Below are 22,056 nucleotides of genomic sequence, written 5' to 3'. Positions count from 1 at the left end.
CTTTAGAAAACTATTCGCATCGAATTGCTTTTTGTTGCTTCATTAGTTATTCCAGTGGTTTATATTAAAGAAACTGAAATACATGAAAAACTAATTTTTTACTCCATTTTTTCTCGTTTGACTGATATCCTTTGTTCGGGAGGATTGTCGTTTCAATGTGTAAATGATCTTGCAAATGAGAAAAGAGATTCATTATGATTGAGCACACGAGTCATTTGGTCATTTGGACTGATGTTTATCCTACTTGCGTTTTAAAAATAAAAACCAATGAATTTCAGTGTGATGTAAAATTCATAAATATTGCACTTGATAAAGAAATTGCCAACTAAAATTCTAAATCTTTTTCGAAAAAAATAAACTCACCTGGTTATTTTAGTTTAATGTTTATCCAACTTTGACTTAGTTCTAACTTTCAGTATTCCATCACGACTTATTTTGACGAGAAAGTCACGTTATTTTTCCCAAGACGTCTTAACATTGACTTTGCCTTCACTGTTTACTTAACAAAGTTGGTGGGTAATGATACTGTAAAATTTAAATTTTAACTCAGCAACAAAGTCAATAACTGCCTTCCTGATAATAAAAGAATCAAATATCCAGCCTGGATATCACCCAACAGGGGAGCGAGCATTCGGAAAAAACTAATTTCGTTTTACGAGACCTGTTTTCAGATTTAAATAACCGGGATATGGAAAACGGAAACACTTTGGAAAAAATCAAAGGAGAAACCCCTGGCCTAGTGACTGGAAAATTACGGACGCTTTACTAAAACGTCGGGCTCCACTTTCTTAAGTACCTAGCGTCCTCGCAGCCCTAATATAAACGATTCCCGTTTATTTTATATGGCAGTCCTTTTAAGGGCGCAGGATCTTTTGTATTAAACGAAAGAACGGTTTGTTTTTGAAAACACTACGGCTAATTTCGGCCTTTATTGTGATAAATGATTGCGGTTGTTAGGTGCTTTTACACGGTTACTTTCCATTTCTTTTGGATATAATGTAAATATATATTTACTTTATTTTACTACTTACTTTTATTTATACTTTATTTTTTGGAATCAGGGCTTATATAAACAAAACTTGTTATTTGAGAAACAACAAAAAAGCTCAGAATAAGAATTTGTGACATCAATGTTAGATGTTAATTTAGAAGACTTTTTGAGTGTTTATTTGAAATAACAATGATTAGATAGAAACTGCATACAGTGAGTTTTTTATCTTTGGACATACACTCAAATTTTCCTATCTTCCTATGAGTTTTAAAAAGCACACTTCAATACATTATACAAGTAACAATTATCTCACTATCAAACGTTTGATATGAAACTTCAGATCTGGATCTGTGAAGCTCTTTCTCAGTCTGCAAGAGCTCCCAGATGGATAGGCAGATTTGGGCAGCTTGGCCACCTAGGTCACCTGACCTCTACCCAAATTGTTTCTTTCTTTGGGGTAATCTGAAGTCACAAGTTTTTACAGCAATGCTTCATTCGAAGTAAGAGCTGCATTTTTAAGAAAGAAACGTGTGTTTGCATATTGTCGTGCATATTGTTTGGTACGTTAAGGAAAACATATTGAACTGTAACTGTTTTTGGCTTTGAAAGACAACCTAAATGTTTAAGAAAATGAAAAAAATCATTATTTTGCAAATCGTTTTTATTAAACGTGAAATGGTCTAATCTTCTGATTTCTTCCTAAAACTGAGAAATACAGACGTTAGAAATTAATTTCAACTGCTCTTAAAACAAAGGCCCATAAGGATTATTGAAACACTGTGTCATGTACACAATGCATTGAAGTGTGCTTTTAGAAAATGAACATAGAGAAATTAACGTAGTGTCTCATCATATGTTCACAGATAAAAATACCTCACTGTATATCGACTAGATTACTAACATAACTTTGTTATTGAACTATTGGACCATTCCTATTTATTTCCATAAATGGGTTTTTCTGTTTGTTCTGGTTTCTGTAGAAGCATTCGAATTGATGTTGCATTGCCAGAACCTTCTAATAACGAACCTAAACCTAAGTTTTTTAGGAGTCAAACAGTAAAGATTTGCACTAAGAAGTGTAGGGAACTCTTGTACAAATTCAGTTGAATTCCTTCAGAACTAGAAGCTGATCATTTGGAGAATATAGAGGGATTCAAACCGAGGAGTCAGACAAGGTTGTGTTTTTTCGCCACTGCAACCAGTATTCAGAGGAAATTTTCACCAAAGCCTTCGAAAATGAAGAAGGTAAAATACGAGCTAACGGCATTCCACTGAACAATTTGCGCTATGCGGACGATACAGTATTTCTCGCCAAAAACATGTCCGACCTTCAAAATATGTTGAATAACGTCATCAAATTTAGTCGAGCATATGGTCTAACACTCAACGTAAAGAATACCAAATACATGATTGTTACCAAACCTGAAGGTCTGTGTGTGGAAGACGAAAAGCTGAAAAGAGTCGAAGGCTATGACTACTTGGGTACAAGTGTCAACTGTTTGTGGACTATTGTTCAGAAATAAAGATTCGCATTGAGAAGGCCCGTAATGCTCAAATGTATTCCCGGTCCTTCTATATGGTGTGGAAGCTGGGACACTGAACGTATATTGCGAGCGAATATTGGAAGCCTTCGAGATGTGGACATACCGTAGAATGTTAAGAATACCATAGACGGAACATGTTACAAACTTAGAAGTCATAAGAAGAACGGAGAAGGGCGTGGTGATCCTATGAGAGGTCAAAGGATTGTGGGAAGTTGGAGGGAGAAGAATATCCTGGCTTAGGAACTTAAGGGAATGGTTTGGCGTCACGTCCTCAATGATGATAGCCAACCTCTGACATGGAGATGGTACATGAAGAAGAAGTAGTGAGTTTTATGAAAGTTTTTGTAATTTTTCGAAATGTGTTGGTAGTACAGACTCCGTACAAGGCAAATGAAACTTTCGAGCTTTGAAGGAAATTAAAGGATAAAGCCTAAATACTAGTTTGAACCCACATAACACCACGAGGCGAACTCCGTAACGATGTAGGAAATAGAAAACGCATAGAAATAGACAAGAAAGAAAATTTCTTTCTATTAACTGTTGGTACTCTCTACGCTATTTTCTATCACATTCGGCTGACACCGTCAACAGAAAACGGGAACTTATCGGTACTAAAAACATTGACTAATTTCTAGTAATAAATCTAGGGCTTTTACTTGTTTCGTCATATTCAGGGTTAATGACAAGTATCAATGACAATAATTTGAATAATTCTACGTTTTTTACTTTCTTTTTCAGTAATTAATCATATTTTTAAGTTTACATTCTAAAATAATTCGTTTTGTTGCCATTTTTGTTGTTGGTTTTATTTATTGTAGTTCTGTCTCTTCAGTTTCTTATTTTCTTGTTGGACCATTAATATTTTTCAGTTGCTTGTAAACAATTTTTATGCATTTTGTGAAGAAAGTAGGATGGGACTTTAGGATGTGTTGATGGAACCCATATAGCCATAACACAACCATTCCATCATGAACAACTTACACCTCAAAAACAATAACTAATAGATGCAAGGGGGGTGCAAACACAATCAATTGGTCCCCAACCCAACCTTATTGACACAATGTTGACACTGACGGGCATAAAGGTTAAAAAACAAAACATTTGAATTTTAGAAGACGACGGAAAAGAAAGATTGGTAAATACAAAATTTTATAGCTGCAAGAGAGATAAAATCATAGCAAGACCTCATTTGGTCTTTCTATTTTACACAACCCGAATAGCTACGTTGAGTGCCGATCTTCACCAATTGAAACGTAGAGAGTACCATATATTACGATAGAGAAGGGTTTTCTATGATAGCAAAGAAATTTCCTTGCTATTCGTTAGAGAGTTTGCCTTCAGAACTTCTATTGTGTCTAGTTGTCAACTGAGCCATATATGCCAAAATGACAATGATATAATAAGAATAACGCGTCAGACACTTATGGTCCCCATTTACTAGGGGTACACTGCAGTCACTGAGTACATGCCCCGGTGTTTCTTCGTCCTCCAAGCAGCCTCTGCAGGCCGGGTCTTCGTGAATTCCCAGTCTGTGCATATGCCGCACCAGGTGACAGTGACCCGTCATTAGACCAGTCACCGTTCGTAGTTTACCTCTGTTTAGGATTAGCAGAAGTTTAGTTCGTTTGGGGCACGGACCAGATATTAGGTCCTTTGCCTGTCTCATGCCGGGAGCAGTTGCCCAGTGTTGCTGGAAGAGTTTTCCAGCCATGCCTTCTATTGAGCGGACCGCCGTGCTGCAGGAGATCCCCACACTAGGTTCAGGTCCTGAAGTTCCCTTTCCCTAGTTCCCTTTTTCCATATGGTTGTTCGTAAGGTTCCAGCTATCCTGGCTGGCACCATTATTGGCTTCACCATATGCTTATATTGGTACTCTCAGATAGTTGAATTCACAGATCTGCTCTATTGTTCAAGTTTGGATCTGCGTAGTTCCCTTTCCCCCCTCTCACCCTTTTTGTTTTGGTGGTTGATAGTTCCATATTACAATATTATTCCAAAAGATAAAAATTATAACACAATCCGCCAAGCAAATTGCGAGAAGAAGAGACAATACTTTCTCTACGACAGAGTCGTGATATAAATAATAATCTTGCTGATCTACTGCCAGATTAGCTGTGAGGGATGATTTAGTTGGACAACAGCAATTATTCCAAAAATCACCTGAAATGAGTATATTATGTGACAGTCGTTGAGAAATATTAACATTATTACATCCTAATGGTAACTTGAGATATAATAATATTTTTTGGCCAAAAAGGTGTGTGAGAGACTCATCAGCACAAAGAAACCGCCCTAAAATGGATTCCTTTCACCGTAATGAAACTATATATGCAAAGCACGTTCATTTTAGAGGGTTTCAGGCCTTTAATATGGCTCAATTTGAGCTCTGCCCATACATACGACTTTTTGGCACAACCCGATTTTTTCGCGAAAGGGTTTTTTGGAGGTGGACGAAATTTTACGATATAAAAGTAATATGTATGGAAATGTTGGAGGGAAATATTGTTTTCTAAATATATGATGGGATTTGGAAGCGGTATTCCAGCTCGAGATAAGCCTTTAATGGGGCCCTCACGCACGTGGGGGAAATTTAATCGGCAATTTTTCGGAAAAGTTGATGTTAATAACAACAGAAGGAACCGGGATATATGCAAATTATCCCGGACCGTATTAATAATGCATTCCCGACAATGGGAAAGCAATTTTCTGTTATGTGTGTAACAATTACCATCCGCTACACGCTTGCCCCGGCCAACATGAATATTTATGGTATTTAACTTGAAAATAAATGCAAGTCGGGAGGGGTCGCATAGTAAATGGGGCCGCCGAAATAATTATCGTTGTCGTTTGTTTGATGTCCAAATGACGCCCTCTTCTCCTCCCTTTACAACCGCAAAACCAAAAGATTTGTTGTAGCGACGACTTTTAGTATATGCCGCCAATGAAACCAGCCCTATTGAATATTCCAGCGGCTCTGACCGAAAAAAAGAAATACGATCGTCGTAAAAGGTTATTCTGGTAAGCCTCGGTCTATCGATTTTATCATTAGGCGAAGATGGGACTTTTTGTGTCGGACGAAACTCGAAAATTGAATGTTGTTCTTCGCAACTGGGCGATATTGCTTTCGGTGGGCTTAAGCGGATTCCATTAACGTGTCTATATTGCTGAGGTCGGTTCGGCGTCGATTTGGAACAGCATGGATTTCATCGTAATATAATGCTTTAATTAGGGCGCGTGTGTGCCCTCTAATTGAAATTTTACGTAATTTGATTATTTGTTACTGTTAGAATTCAAAGATCATCCTAAATTTAAGCGGCTCACACTCATCATCACTTCACTTCATCATCATCTTGAGCTGCTCTAAATAGTGTGTTAACACCTAAGCCCTTTCCTGCCTAAGCCTCTCCCTTCTTACCTTCCGTTATCACCTTTCAGAAATTGGTACTTGACATAGCAAAAAATATACCTAAGCTGGCTAATGATTTGGTGAAGTTCTCTGTCTCTACCCATGCGTCTGAGTACTTCGTTGTTAATGATATGATCTGTCTAAGGTATTTTAAGAAGTCCACATCTCTAGAGCTTCCAGTTTATTCACGACGTCTGCTTTAAGTGTTCATATTCTTCTGCGCAAACTTCCATATCCGGGTTGAGATTTTCGGTTATCCAGCTTCCCAGGTATCTGAATTTGGAAACCGTTTTCGGGGTTTATCGTATATTCAGTAGTAGTATTTCCAAATACTGATACAAAATAAAGTCTATGTACGTGTGGATCATCAACTGTCCAAATAGTTCAACGTAAAGGGTGGCAGACAGGAATGTGTCCTGTCCCCTCTGATTTTCAATATTTACGGCGAATGGATTATAAGAAAGGCTACGGAGGACTGGAACGAAGGAGTATCGATCGATGGTAGGAAGATCTCAAACCTAAGATACGCCGATGATACAACGATTCTGGCAAACACAGAGGTACAAATGGAGGTAATTATCCAGCGGATAGAGCCAACACCAGACTTCAAAAGAAAGGATACAATAATATACCTGGGAGCTTACATTTCCAATAGAGGAGGAAGCAAATAAGAAATTAAACGGAGAGTAAGAATGGCAAAGTAAGCCTTAAATAAAAAAAAATAAAAATTAAATATTCGGTATGCCGACGATACTGTTGATCGCTGATAACATACATGCCTTCCAACAACTGGTCAGCAAAGTGAGAGAACAGAGCATATTTCAATTATTATCTTCAGAAACCTGAATATGTTTCACAACTCAAAAATAACATTTAAAGCAAGACCCATAGAAAGAGTGGATAGATTTAAATACTTGGGCATCTGACTTTTGGTCGATTCTTCCTTCTGGTGTAAAAGAACGGATATTGGCGACTTCAATTAACATATTAGAGCCTTTCAAGATGTGGCTTTTTTTCAGAATCCTTAAGACACATTGGATGGTTAGACTTAGAAATGGAGAAATTCGAAGACGTGTCAACAAATCACGTGAACTGTTGATTAAGAAGAGAAAGATGGCATATAACGCAAACCACGAAATGTCAACTTTTGCATCTGTTACAATGTGCAAGAAGTACAGTCGTTAGTACACTACACACCAAATAAAAGAGGAAGAATCTAATAGTAGAGATGCATTGGAAGAAGAAGCAGCCACACCATTTGTTACCTAAAATCGTTACATAAGCAGCTATTTTATGATTCATAATGTAATATAATAGGAAATGTAACCTACTCCTGAGAATAACAAAGATGAAGTGCAACTTCCGAACAGATCTAGCTACTGAAGCATGAAGTTTAATTGAAAACTACTTATATCCTACATTCAATCGATTTCCGAGATATTTACGAGAAACTTAATACATTTCAATCTCCAAGAAATGTAAATTAACCCTGCCTTATACTGTTCCAAGAACTTAACTCGATTCTTCCCCTTCATTCATTGTTCTCATTAGTCATGGAGGGTCATTTGATAAACGATTCCAATACTATAGATAGGGTCTATTCCTTTTAGAATGATCAAAATTTCAGCATAAAATTGTTATAGTAATTTAGTTAATTTAGGTTGAAAATGTGCTAGTGCTGTACGAAACTTTTCCCTTTACACCCTTTCCTCATTTGTCACTTAGTTAATCACAGACCCTGCACGGACATTTGGAATGAATAGAGCTGGAGTAATGGATAGTCCGGATCCCTATAAAGTAACCAGAGATCTGAAACTACGAAGCTAATTCATGTGATAGGAAGTTTTAGTTGAGGGCAACATTATTGTTTAGGATTATGCGACAATCGAGCAATATTCCAATAAACTTTTTGTGTACTGTGCGGTTTTGGCAAACGCAAAATTCGATACAGGATTACTGACTAATGAGAGTTTTGGTATTGCAATATTGCAGCTTGTCCCATTTCCAATCAGTGACGTTGTTGCATTATGAGCATTAAAATCTAGTTAATAGGGAATGACTGTTATTGACGCGCATTAAACGTTCAAACAATAAAATTGCATTAATCTGGGGTAGATTAAATTTTAAATTGAAACGGTCATAAACAGAACAATGAAACGCGCCAGGCATAATCCGTTTTAATTGTAACAGCTAAACATTGTCGCTACAGACGAAATCAAATTATATGATGAAATTAACCTGTCTGGATATTTCAGGCTTTTTCCCAAATGACCCGACTGGATTATACACCCTTGGAAAATGTTAATGTTTTTTTATTGGCTTTGTTTCCTGTTGATCGTCACGAATGAAATGAAATATGCAAAAGCATCAACAGGACGAAAAATCACGATCGACATGCAAAAAAGGGTTGAAAAGAAAGTTTAAAAATACTGGCGCCTCATATAAATTGCTGCCGGAACTTTTTAACTTTTCGTGCTGCATGTGGGCTGAATGATAATATGGAGTCCATGAAACTTGGCCGATTTATTTTGAATAGATTTCTTTCAATGCAGTCCGGAATTTGAGAAATGTGCAGCGATAAAGTCGGATTGATTCCCGTAGGAAAATGGTCGTTATTGCGCTATTTTAATGGTGTCAAGTTTTGCCTATCAATAGAAGATCAGCGTCGTGTAGGTAGTTTGCTGAATCTTTTTCGAATGCTTAATCAACTGAAATAAATTTGAAAAACTTGTTAAAATATTCAATTTATTTGACTAACCAAACAAGTAAATATTTGATAATTATATTAGAGATGGAATGAGTTCATTCCTTCCTCTATGGGTAACAAAGCCAATTATTAATGAAAATTAACTTATCATAAGTTAGCAGTTCATCATTAAAACATGATTTCTTTCCTTAGCAAGTCTTGCAGTGAAATCAAATTTGGATGTAATAATTTGTATGTAGGTGAAGCAAGAATAGCATGAACGTAATAGTTGAATATTTCCAGGACAACCTTAAATGGTGGAATTTTTAATCAGATAGCTCTGTATTTTCATAAATTGTAGAAGAAAATGTGTCCTTAAAAATACTCAATTGTCGTAAAAACCCCTAAATGTTGGAATTGTAATCAGAAGTAATCTAAGAGAACCTAAAACAATATTCACAATATTTCTCTTTTAGAATTTCTTCAAGATTGTAAATAAGTGCTTTTTGCAAGACAAATTATTTGAAACTATTTATTTTCAACTTCCTCATGTTTTGATAACTGATTTTCAACATCTGAGGCCTCATGTACAAGTTCTTCTTCTTCTTCTTTCAGCAGCCCTTTTGCATCCCTCCTGGACCTCCCCTTGCTGCTTCCATTTGGATCGGTCCATTGCTATCTAGTGCCATTTTCTTTCCGCTATTTCTTTTATATCGTCGATCCATCGTTTCTGTAGACAACCAGCACTTCTTTTATGTTGCCTTGGACGCCACTGTACTATACATCTTGTCCATCTGTAATGTCTTGTCGTGCCACATCCCCACCCAACGCCATTTCTGACGTGCAATGTGCTCTATAACATCGTCGACTTTTGTTCTTTTTCTAATTTCCGCGTTCTGTATATGATGATGATTCCTTAGGCTTGCCCCCAACATAGTTCTTTCGATTGCTCGTTGGATTGTTCTTAGTCTATTCGCGCTTTTAACTGTGAGAGTCATTGTTTCCATACCATAAGTCAAGACTGGCAAAACACATGTGTTGAAAACCTAAGTCTGCCAACATTTCGATAACTTCTTCCTTCGTACTGCTGATTAAAACTATGTCGTCGGCGAAGCGTAAATTGCTCAGATATCGACCATCCACGCGCAGGCCCTTTTTGTCCCAATCTAGTCTTCTAAATACGTCCTCCAATGCAAGGGGAAATAACTTAGGGGATATTGTATCTCCTTGTCGGACGCCTCTGTTAATTGGTATTCGATTGGTTGCAACATCTTCTTGCACCTTAACTGTGATGGTCGCCTCTTTGTATATGTTTTTAAGTAGATTAGTGTACTTTGAGTCTATTCGAGCATTATTCAGCCCTCGGATTAATTTTCTGTAAAAGTCCGCAGCGTTTGAAGATGCTCTACGGTGCTAGGTCCCTTGCGAAAACCAGCCTGATCACTCGACTGATATTCATCTAGTTTGCGCGTAAGCCTATGTGTAAGGATCTTGGTAAGGAGCTTATAAGGATGGGGCAATAAGCTTATTGGGCGAAAGTTGCTAAGATTAAATTGTCTCCCTTTTTGGGTAACAAGATGACTTGAGCATTTTGCCATGTTCTTGGAATATTACCGATGTGAAGACTGTTCATTAAGATTTTCAGGGAATCCATTGTGGTTGTGCCTCCCAGTTTTATCATTTCACTAGTGATTTTATCTTCACCAGGAGCTCGACCGTAGTTGGCTTAGGGCTTCCTCAATTTCGGTGGAGTTTATGTTAGGGATTTCTTCTGAGCCGACGTTCATGATCTTACATTGAGTATTAGAGTTCTCTGGTTCCGGTGCAATTGATGAATGTCTTTATAATATTCTTCGATTATATTTACTATCTCGTCACTTTCGTATTTTACTTCGTCGTCTTTGTTCTTCATTTGATAAATGAGTGCTTTTCCATTTTTATCAAGTGATTTCAGCACTCTCATATTTGTATTGTTTTCCACTTCAGACTCTATCATGCTGTTGTTGTGATCCCTTATGTCTCTCCTTATACTCCTTTTAACTTTTATGTTAAGTTCTCTATAGTCAGGGTCACTTCTATGTGTGTTTCTTCTTAAATTCATGAGGTCTCTTGTTTCCCTTTTAATCTTACTGCATTTTGGTTTTTCCCCCAAACAGATCTGTTTTGTCGCTGTCTGCACGCTGTTTCTTTTTTTTTTTTTAAATTAATCCAAGTTTATTTCGGTCATCTGGGCAATAGAAGGGAGTTTGCTTTTAATGTCCCTTTGAAAAAAAAAAAATTGTTAGAAATCTTTTTTGATGGATTAGTTATTTCCTTTCAAGATTCAAAATACTTATCAAATACAATTTTTATGATTTTTTAGAGTTCGGAAGATAACAGAAACTAGTAATATAACGACTAAAGCGTAAATTTTTATATTTCTGTTGTTTATTAATATTTTTTTGTTAAAAAAACTATTTTTCTTTCAGCTCTCCCTAAGACAAAAACAAAAATTTGACGTATTTTGCAGGAGCATCTCCATGTCCCTTTAAACTTTTACAACAATACTGTTTAAATGGGGCTTTAAATTACCTTAATTAAAAAAAGTAACAAACACATTACTTGCACAGAGCTTTAACGCAAGTACGATAAAGTTACATTATCCATTCAAACTCTATACGTATGTCGATCTGGAAACTCAATCGATTCTAACTGACCGACGGACACATTTTCCTATTTACCTGGAAATCTGAAACTGGAAATCGGAAAATTAACTCCAATATTACGTGCTTTTCTGTTAATGACGGCTTTCGGGATTTGTCGAAGGAAAATGTTCACACTGAAAATATGTGATAGATGTGGATTTTACACCAAAGTCGATAACAAAACTAAAAACTATTATAAAAATGGTGATTCTGGGATTTTCTTTTATTAAAAATATGTATTTTTTCTAGTTTGTCACAAACTAGTTTGAGAGAAAAATAATGTGATTTTGAATGTTTTAAAAATTAGGACAAACAGCATTAACAAATACGTGAGGCAAATTAATGACAATTTAAATAAAGAAACAATTTATACAGAGTGGTCCACTGAAGCCACATCATTTTTCAAACTAGCTAAAATGACATATTTTTTTTGGTTTTCTATGCATACTCACATTCCACATTAACAGTTTTTTTATTTAGGGTAAATATGTTAGCAATCAAATTGAAAATGAGTAAACAAACGATTTTAACCTATCTTTGTCCTACTTTTTGTGTAAAAAAGCCTTTGTTCGAAAAAATACCTATATTCTGTAATGTTGTAGGAACAAGAAATTGGGACAAACATCAAAATTTATGTTGATTTGAACACCTTATATTATGTTAAATTATTACCGACGTGTTTTTGCGCTTTTCATTCAAAGTAATAATTACTGAGAAAATAAGTATTTAAAAAATATATAACGTCACACATATTGTTTAACCATTTGGCAACGTTGATACTCAATATCGTTTCAAGAAAGAAGATTTTAGAATTACGTCACCCTAACCTAACCATATTTCATATTTTTATATTTTTGGTTGTTACATTAAAGACAACCAAGCAAAAACGCATTAATTATTAAAAAAATTTGTTCTTACAGTTATTTGCATGAAATGTTAGTTTCTATAAATATTCTAATTATTATAAATATATATTTAATGGCGGTAGAATAATCAGTCAAAAAACGGTAGATAACTGTAGATCAAAACAAATTCATCATTTTACATTATTATACAGGGTGGATTTTAATAGTTAAAATGAATAAAAATTTGATTCATTGATTACTGAAAAATCTGTATTGTATTGAAAATACAGATTTTTCATTTTTTTTGTAATAACTGCTTTTAGTGAGATATCACGTGGTTTTATAGGATAATTTAGCTAGACGGTCACGTGACAATTGGCAAAATAACTGTCATAAATCTCAGAAATACGTTTGATATGAAATACTGCAAGAAGACGTTTCTAAACCCTGATTTTCGCAACTTTTGAGCATGATTTGACAGTTTTGACGTTAGTGACAGTTGTCACGTGATTCCAGAAGACTGTGAAGTGACAATTATCAAAATAACTGTTAAGAAAATCGTTTTGTTTCGAAAACTTTGTTAAAATATAATTCTTGCAAAGTCTAGTAAAATTTTAACAGTTCTGACAATAGTAACAGACGTCACGTAGTTTTAGAGAATAATTTTAAGTAAGAAAATGACTGTTTTAAGTGAATTTTTAGAATCCTTACTAAATTTCCTATTCAATAAACTGAAAAAGTATATGAGAAATTTTACAACCAACATAATGGCAATAACGTAATTAAAAATGGTAGATTATATACAAAAAACAGGAGAACGGTAGAAGAACTACAAAACCGGTAGATATTCCGTTTTAACGATAGACCTGGCAACATTGGGTTAATTCATTTATAATTGGTTATGATGAATAGTTTCTTCTTTTCTGAAATGTCAATGTTTATAAAACTATATTTATCAGTCTTTGTCTGTTTATTTATTTTCTCTGTTTCACTCACAAATTGATCATTAGAATATTCATGTGATGTCACATGTACAGTTGTATAGCAATGTTCCTATGTCCTCTTTAAGATAAAATTGCTACACGTGTGGTAAAATCGTTCATTACATAAATTGAAGTGACCTATGTAATATAATACATCATTACCATGTTAATCGTAGATAAACATTATTATCTAATAATTTTGGTTTCATATTTTTTGTTAAATGACCACTGTACAAAATATGAAATGTGTTTTTCTAAATAATTTGGAATTGCCAGAATTTTTACACACACTGACAAATGCAAAACATGACTTTGTGTCTTCTTGTTTAAGAAAAACATTTTTTTTCTTCTTATTTTTAATGCCCCAACAACATGTTTTTCTAACTTACAAACTTAAACGAATCACATTACACTTTAAAGATTTGACTAGTGGATTGCTTCCATTGATTTTAGCCTCTGATGTTACATAACCATACAGATAAGCATCAAAGTTGCCTAACAACAATGTTATCTATGCTCTGATTCGTGTATCTAGATATAGAATAATTGGTAGAAATAATTGGTACTACTAACATTCACAATGACTAGCAATAAGCCTTAGTGTTCAATTTTCAATCAGTATAACCTCTAACTAATTAGTATTTGAAATCTAAGCTTCATGATGATTCAAACATTTTTCAGCTATTGTCTTATTAAAAATAAGAAATTCTCAGCAATTTTTGCAGAAAATGTCTAGAGAAGGAATTTTAGGAGAATTCAAGGGAATGATGAAGAAAAGCTAATAAATTCGTATCCAAAACAACAATTTAGGCAATGAGACTATTTAGAAATTAAAAAATACCAAGTGTGTTGTGTAAAGTAGTCTTTACAGCTCTATGGAGCTAAATTTGACAGTTCTGACGTTAAGAAACACTTTTATGATACGTCACATGACAGCTGTCATAACTGTCGAAGACCGTTAGCCTGAAACTATAAAATTAGAAATAGTTGTTAATTTGAGGAATTACACTGAAACACTTGTGCTTAAAGCTCCATGAGGTCAAATTGTATAGTTCTGATACAACTACTACGTCACAACTGTCAAATTTCGCAACATAAAACTATAAATACAATGTACAGTGTGATTAGCTATCAGGTGACGTAAAAACCATATAACCATAATAACCAAAGTGTCTGTTAATGTCACAACTGTTAAATTTAACTCTCTTCAATCAAAAAATACTAATGTGAATAGTTTATTTGTTTGTTAGCGCTGAATGAGTTTTGACAGTTGACAGCTGTCAGGAGACGTAAGAAACCACACTTTCTATCAAAGTGTCACTTAACTACACAAATGTCAAAATTGAGGCTTTATTAAGATAACAAGGTACAACTGTATTGCATTTGATCCTTTTGTTGAATATGTTTGAATAGCTATCACCTGACTATAAACCACGCTGTGAAGTGTCATAACTGTCAAATTTACTGTTTTTAACTGTCATTTAACGTCACAATAACTGCCAAATTCAACTTCACAGACTTACATATAACATCTTGCGGCTTGATTCATTAAAGAAATGCGACTATTTTACAGTTTTACAGAACCGTTCAATGAGGTTTGACAGCTGTCAGGTGACTATAATGGGCCTGTCATTAAACGTCATAACCACACGAATTAAAAGCTTCTTAAGCTTTTCGACGTTACCAGAACGAATCTAGAGTTTTGGCTTTGCAACGTTGATTTGAATGCAATTTTCAAGCTTTTCCGAGTGAAAAAAATGTGTTTTAAAGTCTGAAAAACTGAAATTTTTCCGCTTTTTGAAGGTTTGGCGTGAACTTAAAACGTCAATATCACTTAAAACTCCATTGCCTGAATTGTTGCAAAGCCATACTTTTCATTATATTTTTGGAATCCTCATGAAATTTTAAGCAATATTTTTTTTATATCAACTGTTTAGTTATTCTGGTAGATTAATGTATTAAGTAGTTTAAGAGTCAGTGTTTTCATTTCAGAATAATTTTAATTCAAAGAAAGTTAACTACTATACTTCACAGTTTTCCTTAAATTCTTCGTGGGGAAAATTACTTTAGGCCATCTCTAGTTATTAAGGCTAAATGGAAATTTACACTAAAAAAAAAATAGGAAACAAGTCTTGAAAATCCCCCATTAGTAACATTTTAGCGATTGTTGTAAATTTCCGCGTTCTTTCTGACAAAAACTACATTTCCAACACAAAGAGCACGTACAAAACAAATAAACCGCAACAAAGTAAGTTTATGTCTACGTACGACATTTTCACCTTTTCAGTTCAAAGCTGAAAACTGAAGGCCGCTGAAAATCCTTACATTTCAAAGTAATGGTACTTTAAAAGTGGTTTTTAAATTAGGTTTCATTGCAGTACAAAGTGCCGTCAAATTACATTTCTGATTAGGTCACAATTTTCTCAAAGTGCTTTGTCAATTTTAAAAGTAACTTGAATCGGTTTCGGTGGATCAACGACACATTTACCGATTAGCATTCGAAACGTGGAAACTTTAAATTAACTCCAAATTTACTTATACTTCTCTGCTAATGATGGCTTTCAGATTATCGAAGCGAATTACCCACAATGGAAAATCGATAGTTTTGAAACTGCCAACAACCCCCACACAGAAGTACACATCCATATAGATTAGGCTTCATTAACCACTCAAGTTGTGTTGGTTTGATTCTACGACTTCAAATATCAAGGCATTAGTTTATACGTAATTAGTGTATAAGTTTCAATGAAGAGTTTGAATAGCACTCAAGCAACCATGGATGTATAAACCAGTTTTTCTTTGATCTTAAAACTATAAACTAGAGTTATAGAAACACATAATATCAATATGTAAATTATATTTAAAGTTGAATATTTCTGAAAGTATGAAAGATATTTTTTCTACAAACGCATTAAAAATTCATCTTTTACGCTACTGGACTATTAAAAATAGCGTTTTAAGGCACTAGTGCTTTAAAAAAACCATTTTAAAGCACTAGTTTGCTATATAAACCATACTTTAAAAATACAGATTTTTATTGTTTCAGCACATCTCGTTTCGAAAACTATAATTTTTGCAGATTCTAGGCCAATTTTGACAGTTTGAACATTAGTAACAGACTCACGTGATTTCAAAGGCAATTTAGCCAAGCAGTCACGTGACCTACTTGGAATAAGAAAATGATTGTTTTAGGCACATTTTTGAAATCCTCATTAAATTTCCTATTCGATACCCTAAAAATACACTACAAAATTTGGTACAGTCAAAGAGAAAAGTGGTGTCAAACTTTGAACTGCCAAAAACACACAGTTTGTAGAGACAGTTAGGGACAAAATCGTCTGTAAAACCAATTTGGAGCGAGAAAATGATTGTTTTAAGCACATTTGTGGAATCTTCATTAAATTTACTATTAGATAACCTAAAAAAACACTAGAAAATTTGGTACAGTCGTGGAGAAAAGTGGTGTCAAAGTTTGAATGTGGATGGCAATGGTATTAAAAACGGTAGATTATATTAAAAAAAACTAGTGGAAGAACAACTGGCAACATTATTTGCAGAAAAAGAATTTCTCAAATAATTATTGAAATTTGTAATGAGTTTGTAGAAAAATATTGTATGGTATTCGTGTTAAAAGTGTTATTAAGGCATTCATATTGCTCGTCCTGCTTTCACATGCCTTAAAAACGCACTTTTAGCACTTATGTCATAAATAGCTATTATTGAAAGTAGCTAGTAGTGACATGTTTGAACGGTTCTGTTGGGTAGAAATATTTTGGGTTATTGACTTGTTTCAATGATCTGAATTGTACTCTGAACAACATTTCTGAACTAAAATCAAATCAAAACTTTTATAGGAACATAAAACCGCAAAAGCTTTGTTTCCAAGATACAAAGTGTCAAAATTGTATTTAAAGTTCAAAAAGTTTATTTGCAAAATTTAACAACATTTTACTTTATTCATGTTTATTATAATAAGACGTCCAAGCAGGATCGTATCCAGCAAAAGAACAGTGTTACAGAACAGCAAAAGAACAGTGTTACAGAAACCTTAAAAGCTTTGAAGTCATTTAACTATGATCATCATTATGGTATTTTTTTGACACTCGGTAATATAATTCTTTAACAGGTATTTTTTACCTAACAAGTGATACTTTTCCACACGAGATTGCAGTTAAAACAAGGTAAAGACGCATTTTTCGCATGGGTTAGGTGCAACCAAAGGTACACTTTTCTGACTTTTTCAACTTGAAAGATGATGATGAAGATGAAGTCTCTGCTTACAAAAATCTCAATTAAGAAATCAAATGTACAGAGAGAGTCAACTTAATAGATACAAAAAATACAAAAAAATTGTTAAATAACAAAATATTTAGAGAATGTTAAAATAGTTAGTTCAGAATTACTTTTGTATATACAAGGTGGTTCATAAAAGTGTATAGTAGATAAAATATACCCTTATTTCTAAAACATTTTTAAATTATCCATGAAATTCTAAAACTTTTGTTAATAATGTCTAAACCAAATGACTTTTCTAATATTTAATTTTTTTTCATAAAAATATTCAAAAAATTGACTGTATTTCCAGTGTTTCTAAAGGTAGAACAATCATATTTGGTAAGAACGTTCTACAGGAACGTCAAAAAAGATCAATGCAAATAAATTTGTATCTTAGAAACAAAAAAAGATTATACAAATTCTACGGACCCCATATCTCGCTTAAGTGTCGAAAATTCGACACCCTGTATAATCGCAGATTGAGTAACGTTTTAGTTCAACGTCGTACTGAGATGGTTAAGCTTTTTCTTTATTTTTGCTGTCAAATTGATATTTCATTTTTTTTTCATTTTAACTTAAACCGAGTTTAAAAGTTAAGCTATTACTTACTGTACAACGAGGTCTTAGAAATGGTCACAATTTAAAACAATATCATATACAATCAAGGACAATGACATGTTTTTAAAACAAAAATACAGTTAATTGTTGTTAGTTAACGATACATGTAAGTACTCTGAAAGTTTGTATAAAATTAGCAATGGGCAGTTATAACGGGGGAATTTTATGGGTAGTTAGTAGTAAATTTTGTGAAACACCCTGTAATTTTCCATTTACCTTCTGTTAAGGAACCATTTATTTGTTTGGTTTCTTCAATAAATTCTTCAAAAAATTCCTACAGCTCAGCAGTGTTTCCCAATGTTGTTTTATATTAGAATTAAATTTAGGTTTAGTTTATTGATTATTTCTTTAGAACTTGTTTTTTTTACTTTTTACATTTGTCATTACTATGTTGTATGAGTCTGTGATGTTTCCTATTACAATTTTAATAATAATTAGTATATTTTCGCCAAATTTTGTGTTTCATTTTTATATTTGCATACAATTTATATTTGTAGTTGTGATTGTTTTTAGGATCATGATATCTTTACGACCTATACTATTTTTCCCATAGTGAAAAAAATGTTTACTAGTGAAAATCTACCTAAATCGTGATAATTTCCATTTTATAAGTCTATAAATGTTTTATATAAGATATCCTAACCTAAACATAAACTTTCTGTTAATTTTTTTCAACGTTATGATTAATTTGAATCTGTCAGAAAAAGCAGCATTTAATTGTGAACAAACAGGTATTGTTCACTAAAGTTATCTTATATTATTTTACGTTTATATTTATGTGTTTAGAATTACGTTCCACGAATTTACAGGGTATTCTGTGATAGTTTTGCAAAAGTATATATATTCCTAGAATTACTTGATTACAATTTTTCTGATTGATTTTGTAAACACCATGTATAAAATGATCTGACCTGAAAACCATGATAGCACAAGTTTACCACAATTATTTTTCACTACAATGTCTCACGAGGAACATTTTTGAACTTTGTTAGCGTTTTTGAAATTCGATTGACAATTTCTACAAGTAATTTATAGTTTTGACTGTGTTATTGCCCGTCTGTGGAGAAACCAAAATACTTTTCTGATGTAATCAGGCAATTATAAAGGTATATACAGTTTTTTTTTGTTAAAACTAGTTGAGAAAGTAACTCTAGTAATGCACACGGAAAATCGCAGGCTTAATTAACCCACAGAGTGGGTAAAGCCAGGTAAACATTAAACAGGTTTGCCCTGGCCGGTGCGATCACCAGACTTAGGTCAGGCCGACTGTTTTGTTACTAATAAAAGACTTGAGGTTGGTCTTGCATAATCACGCAGATAAGACCATTAGCGATTGTTATGATTGTTAATTAATTTGATCAGAATTGGCGCAGTCATTGCAGATGGAGCAAATGTTCAGGGTTGACAAACTTTTTGTCTCTTTTCTGTTTCGCTTCCACAAAATGACAAAGAATCAATTTGTTCTGAACAGATACTCTAAAAGGTCAAACAAACATTGCTTACCTCTTCATCGAACTCAAAGTCGCCCTCGAACTTTCTTTTGCGTTTGGCCTCAGACTGCCAAGCTATCAGGCCTACGATGACAACAATCAGAAGCACCCTCATCCTGACGGGGTGGGGCTGGTTTGCCCTTTCGACCTACCCCGAAAACGAGACACTGGTCTTTTACGATGATAGTAGTGCGAGATCGGTCACCCGCGTTGAAATTCCTCGATCGACGAGAGTACACTTCACGTCGCGGTCTTACTAGTCTTCGAATGACCGTATTCTTCTTGGGGCCAGCCTGTAACCAGGGCCGTACTCGACTGACGCCACAAATCTACTAAATACGACCTGATAATCTACCGAAAGAGTTTTCCAACCCTCCCGAGTGTTAGTTGGGGGGTGAAAATGAATCTACCGAGCTGCGTAGAAAAGCGCCAATTGAGGAGGGTTGGAGGCAAGCGAGAGTGCGCCAAAGGCGTCTTCTACACAGAGCGAGCCCGAACCGGGTCGATCGGGTCATGAAGCGCGAGGGGTGTGTAGGCATCGAACGAATTTTTCGGGGAAATATGGGGTGTGTTACGTTGCGAGGGGTAAATTGTAAATTTTCCGCTGTTTACCTCCTCTCGTGATATGCCGAATATAATCCCCTTACTTTACACCGTCCCTTAAACCTCGCACTAAAAAGAGGATCAAAAATTAGAGGTGTTTAAAGCTTCGGGGGTCACTTTTGTTTTACAAAATTTGCTTCCTCTAGACATTTCTGGCACCGTTTCTCTCTTATTGTTGTCCTTGATCCAATCTAATGACGTTAATAGAATCGTAAACGATATTTACAGTCTAAACATCGACTAGAGTTGCGTAAACACGCAAATAAACTGCACTTGAGTGCCATCATGTAGCATAAATATTTTGAGTTGGCACATGCATCGAATTACAGCATTCTAGACTTGATGGCTCGGCTTAGCGATGGCTATTACAACAAGCGAAATTGTCTTAGGATTCAAAGTTTCTTTGAAACTTAAAAACTAACAAATTGGCCAAAAATGCACTATAAATGAAAAGTGACACATATTTACTTTTTTTGGAGGATGTAGTAGTTTTAGTGCATGGAACTTAGAAGTAAAGTATCCGGTGGATCAACTGACAAAGTTGCATCAGTCATTGTAAAAATCACTCTGTTGAAGAGAACCTTATTTAGAATATTTATAGGAATAATATCTTTGTTCCACAATTTGGGTTATATTGACTTAAGATTGATTAGTTTTTTAAAAAACAATACACTGGGAATATAAGCATATTACTCTTCCTGTCGTTTGGAATCAGTTTAGCTGTGGTAATAAGAGAATTCAATCCCTGAATACAGCAAAGTTTCAAGTTCCAATAGTTTGATAACCAGTAAGAAATAGTACAGATGGTAGCATTGTGGATGTAAATATCAAACTAACCTCATATGAAAACATTGTCTTGATAACTGTTAGTCATCACATCAGTCCAAGAAGAAATGAAAATTAGTAGAAGTTGGAGCACTGCTCCTAAGAATCAAACATAAAGAGAAACTTCAGGTGGTTGTTAACATACTACGTTATTCTGAATGTGTCTGAAGCAGGGCATCATCTTGTTCCTCTTTTAGAAACATTTTGGATTTTCAATGCCATGCAATAGTAATAAAATTACCTACTATACTTCCACAAATTTTCCGTTTTCTCTCTTTGACTGCCTGGAACTTTATATAACTTTCTTACCTATGGAGTGACAAAACCTGTTCACACATTGTAATTTATGTTTGGAACACATTTAGAAACAAGAAATTCCACATTGTTTTGAGAATATACTGTTTTAAGTTGAATTCAAATTTAACTATAATATGGCGTCATTAGTTCTTCTTCTTCTTCAAGTATCTGCTCGTTCCGATCATCGCAGATATGGGATGACTTTGTTCACGGCTGCTTTAAACAGTTCGGTAGTAGTTTATGAGAACCATGTTTTTAAGTTTTTAAGCCATGATATTCTCCTTCTTTCTGATGGTGGTCTGCCAAAAACTTTTCCTAGCAGAACGGACTTGAAAAGGTGATGCTTTCGTTCCTCATAATAAGTCCGAGGTACTCAAGATTTCTTCTCTTGATGGCGTTCATTACTTCCAAGTTCTTCATTCTCTCCACCCAAGATATTCATTCTCTCCACCCAAGATATTCTCCAGAGATCCCCATTTCAAAGGCTTCGAGTTTTCTTTGTGTTGCCTTAGTTAATGTCCATGATTCCATCTCATAGAAAAGAATCAAGAAAATGTAACATCGAAGAGTCATTTTGATGTCCATATTGAGGTTGTGAAATTTAAACAGTTATTTGGTTAAAGGAGGCCCTTGCTTTCTCTATTCTAAGCTTGATCACCTGTGAGTGGTCCCAATTATCATTAATCATGGATCCTAGATAGGTGACTGCGCTACTGTGTTTATTGGATCGTTAAGCCGTATCTTCCACCAGTTTCTCTATTGATTACCATAAATTTGGTTTTGATGATAAAAATGATTTTCTCCGGGAA

General features: G+C 34.5%; 1 protein-coding gene across 1 annotated transcript in view; it reads right to left on the bottom strand.

Moving 5' to 3' along the window:
* The window catches only part of Cow (Proteoglycan Cow), a 63,367-nt gene extending 43,525 nt beyond the window's left edge, over positions 1-19,842 (bottom strand). The window contains exon 1 of the mRNA XM_081974176.1: positions 19,536-19,842. Within this exon, the coding sequence (XP_081830302.1) occupies positions 19,536-19,637 (102 nt within the window). The 5' untranslated portion in view covers positions 19,638-19,842. The remainder of the gene's footprint in view (positions 1-19,535) is intronic.
* Positions 19,843-22,056: the final 2,214 nt, after the last annotated feature.

The sequence above is a fragment of the Ips typographus genome, linkage group LG1 (genome assembly GCF_016097725.1).
Source record: "Ips typographus isolate SLU linkage group LG1, UJ_Ityp_2.0, whole genome shotgun sequence".
NCBI classification, from domain to species: Eukaryota; Metazoa; Arthropoda; class Insecta; order Coleoptera; family Curculionidae; genus Ips; species Ips typographus.
This window is presented reverse-complemented; position numbering and strand designations above follow the sequence as displayed.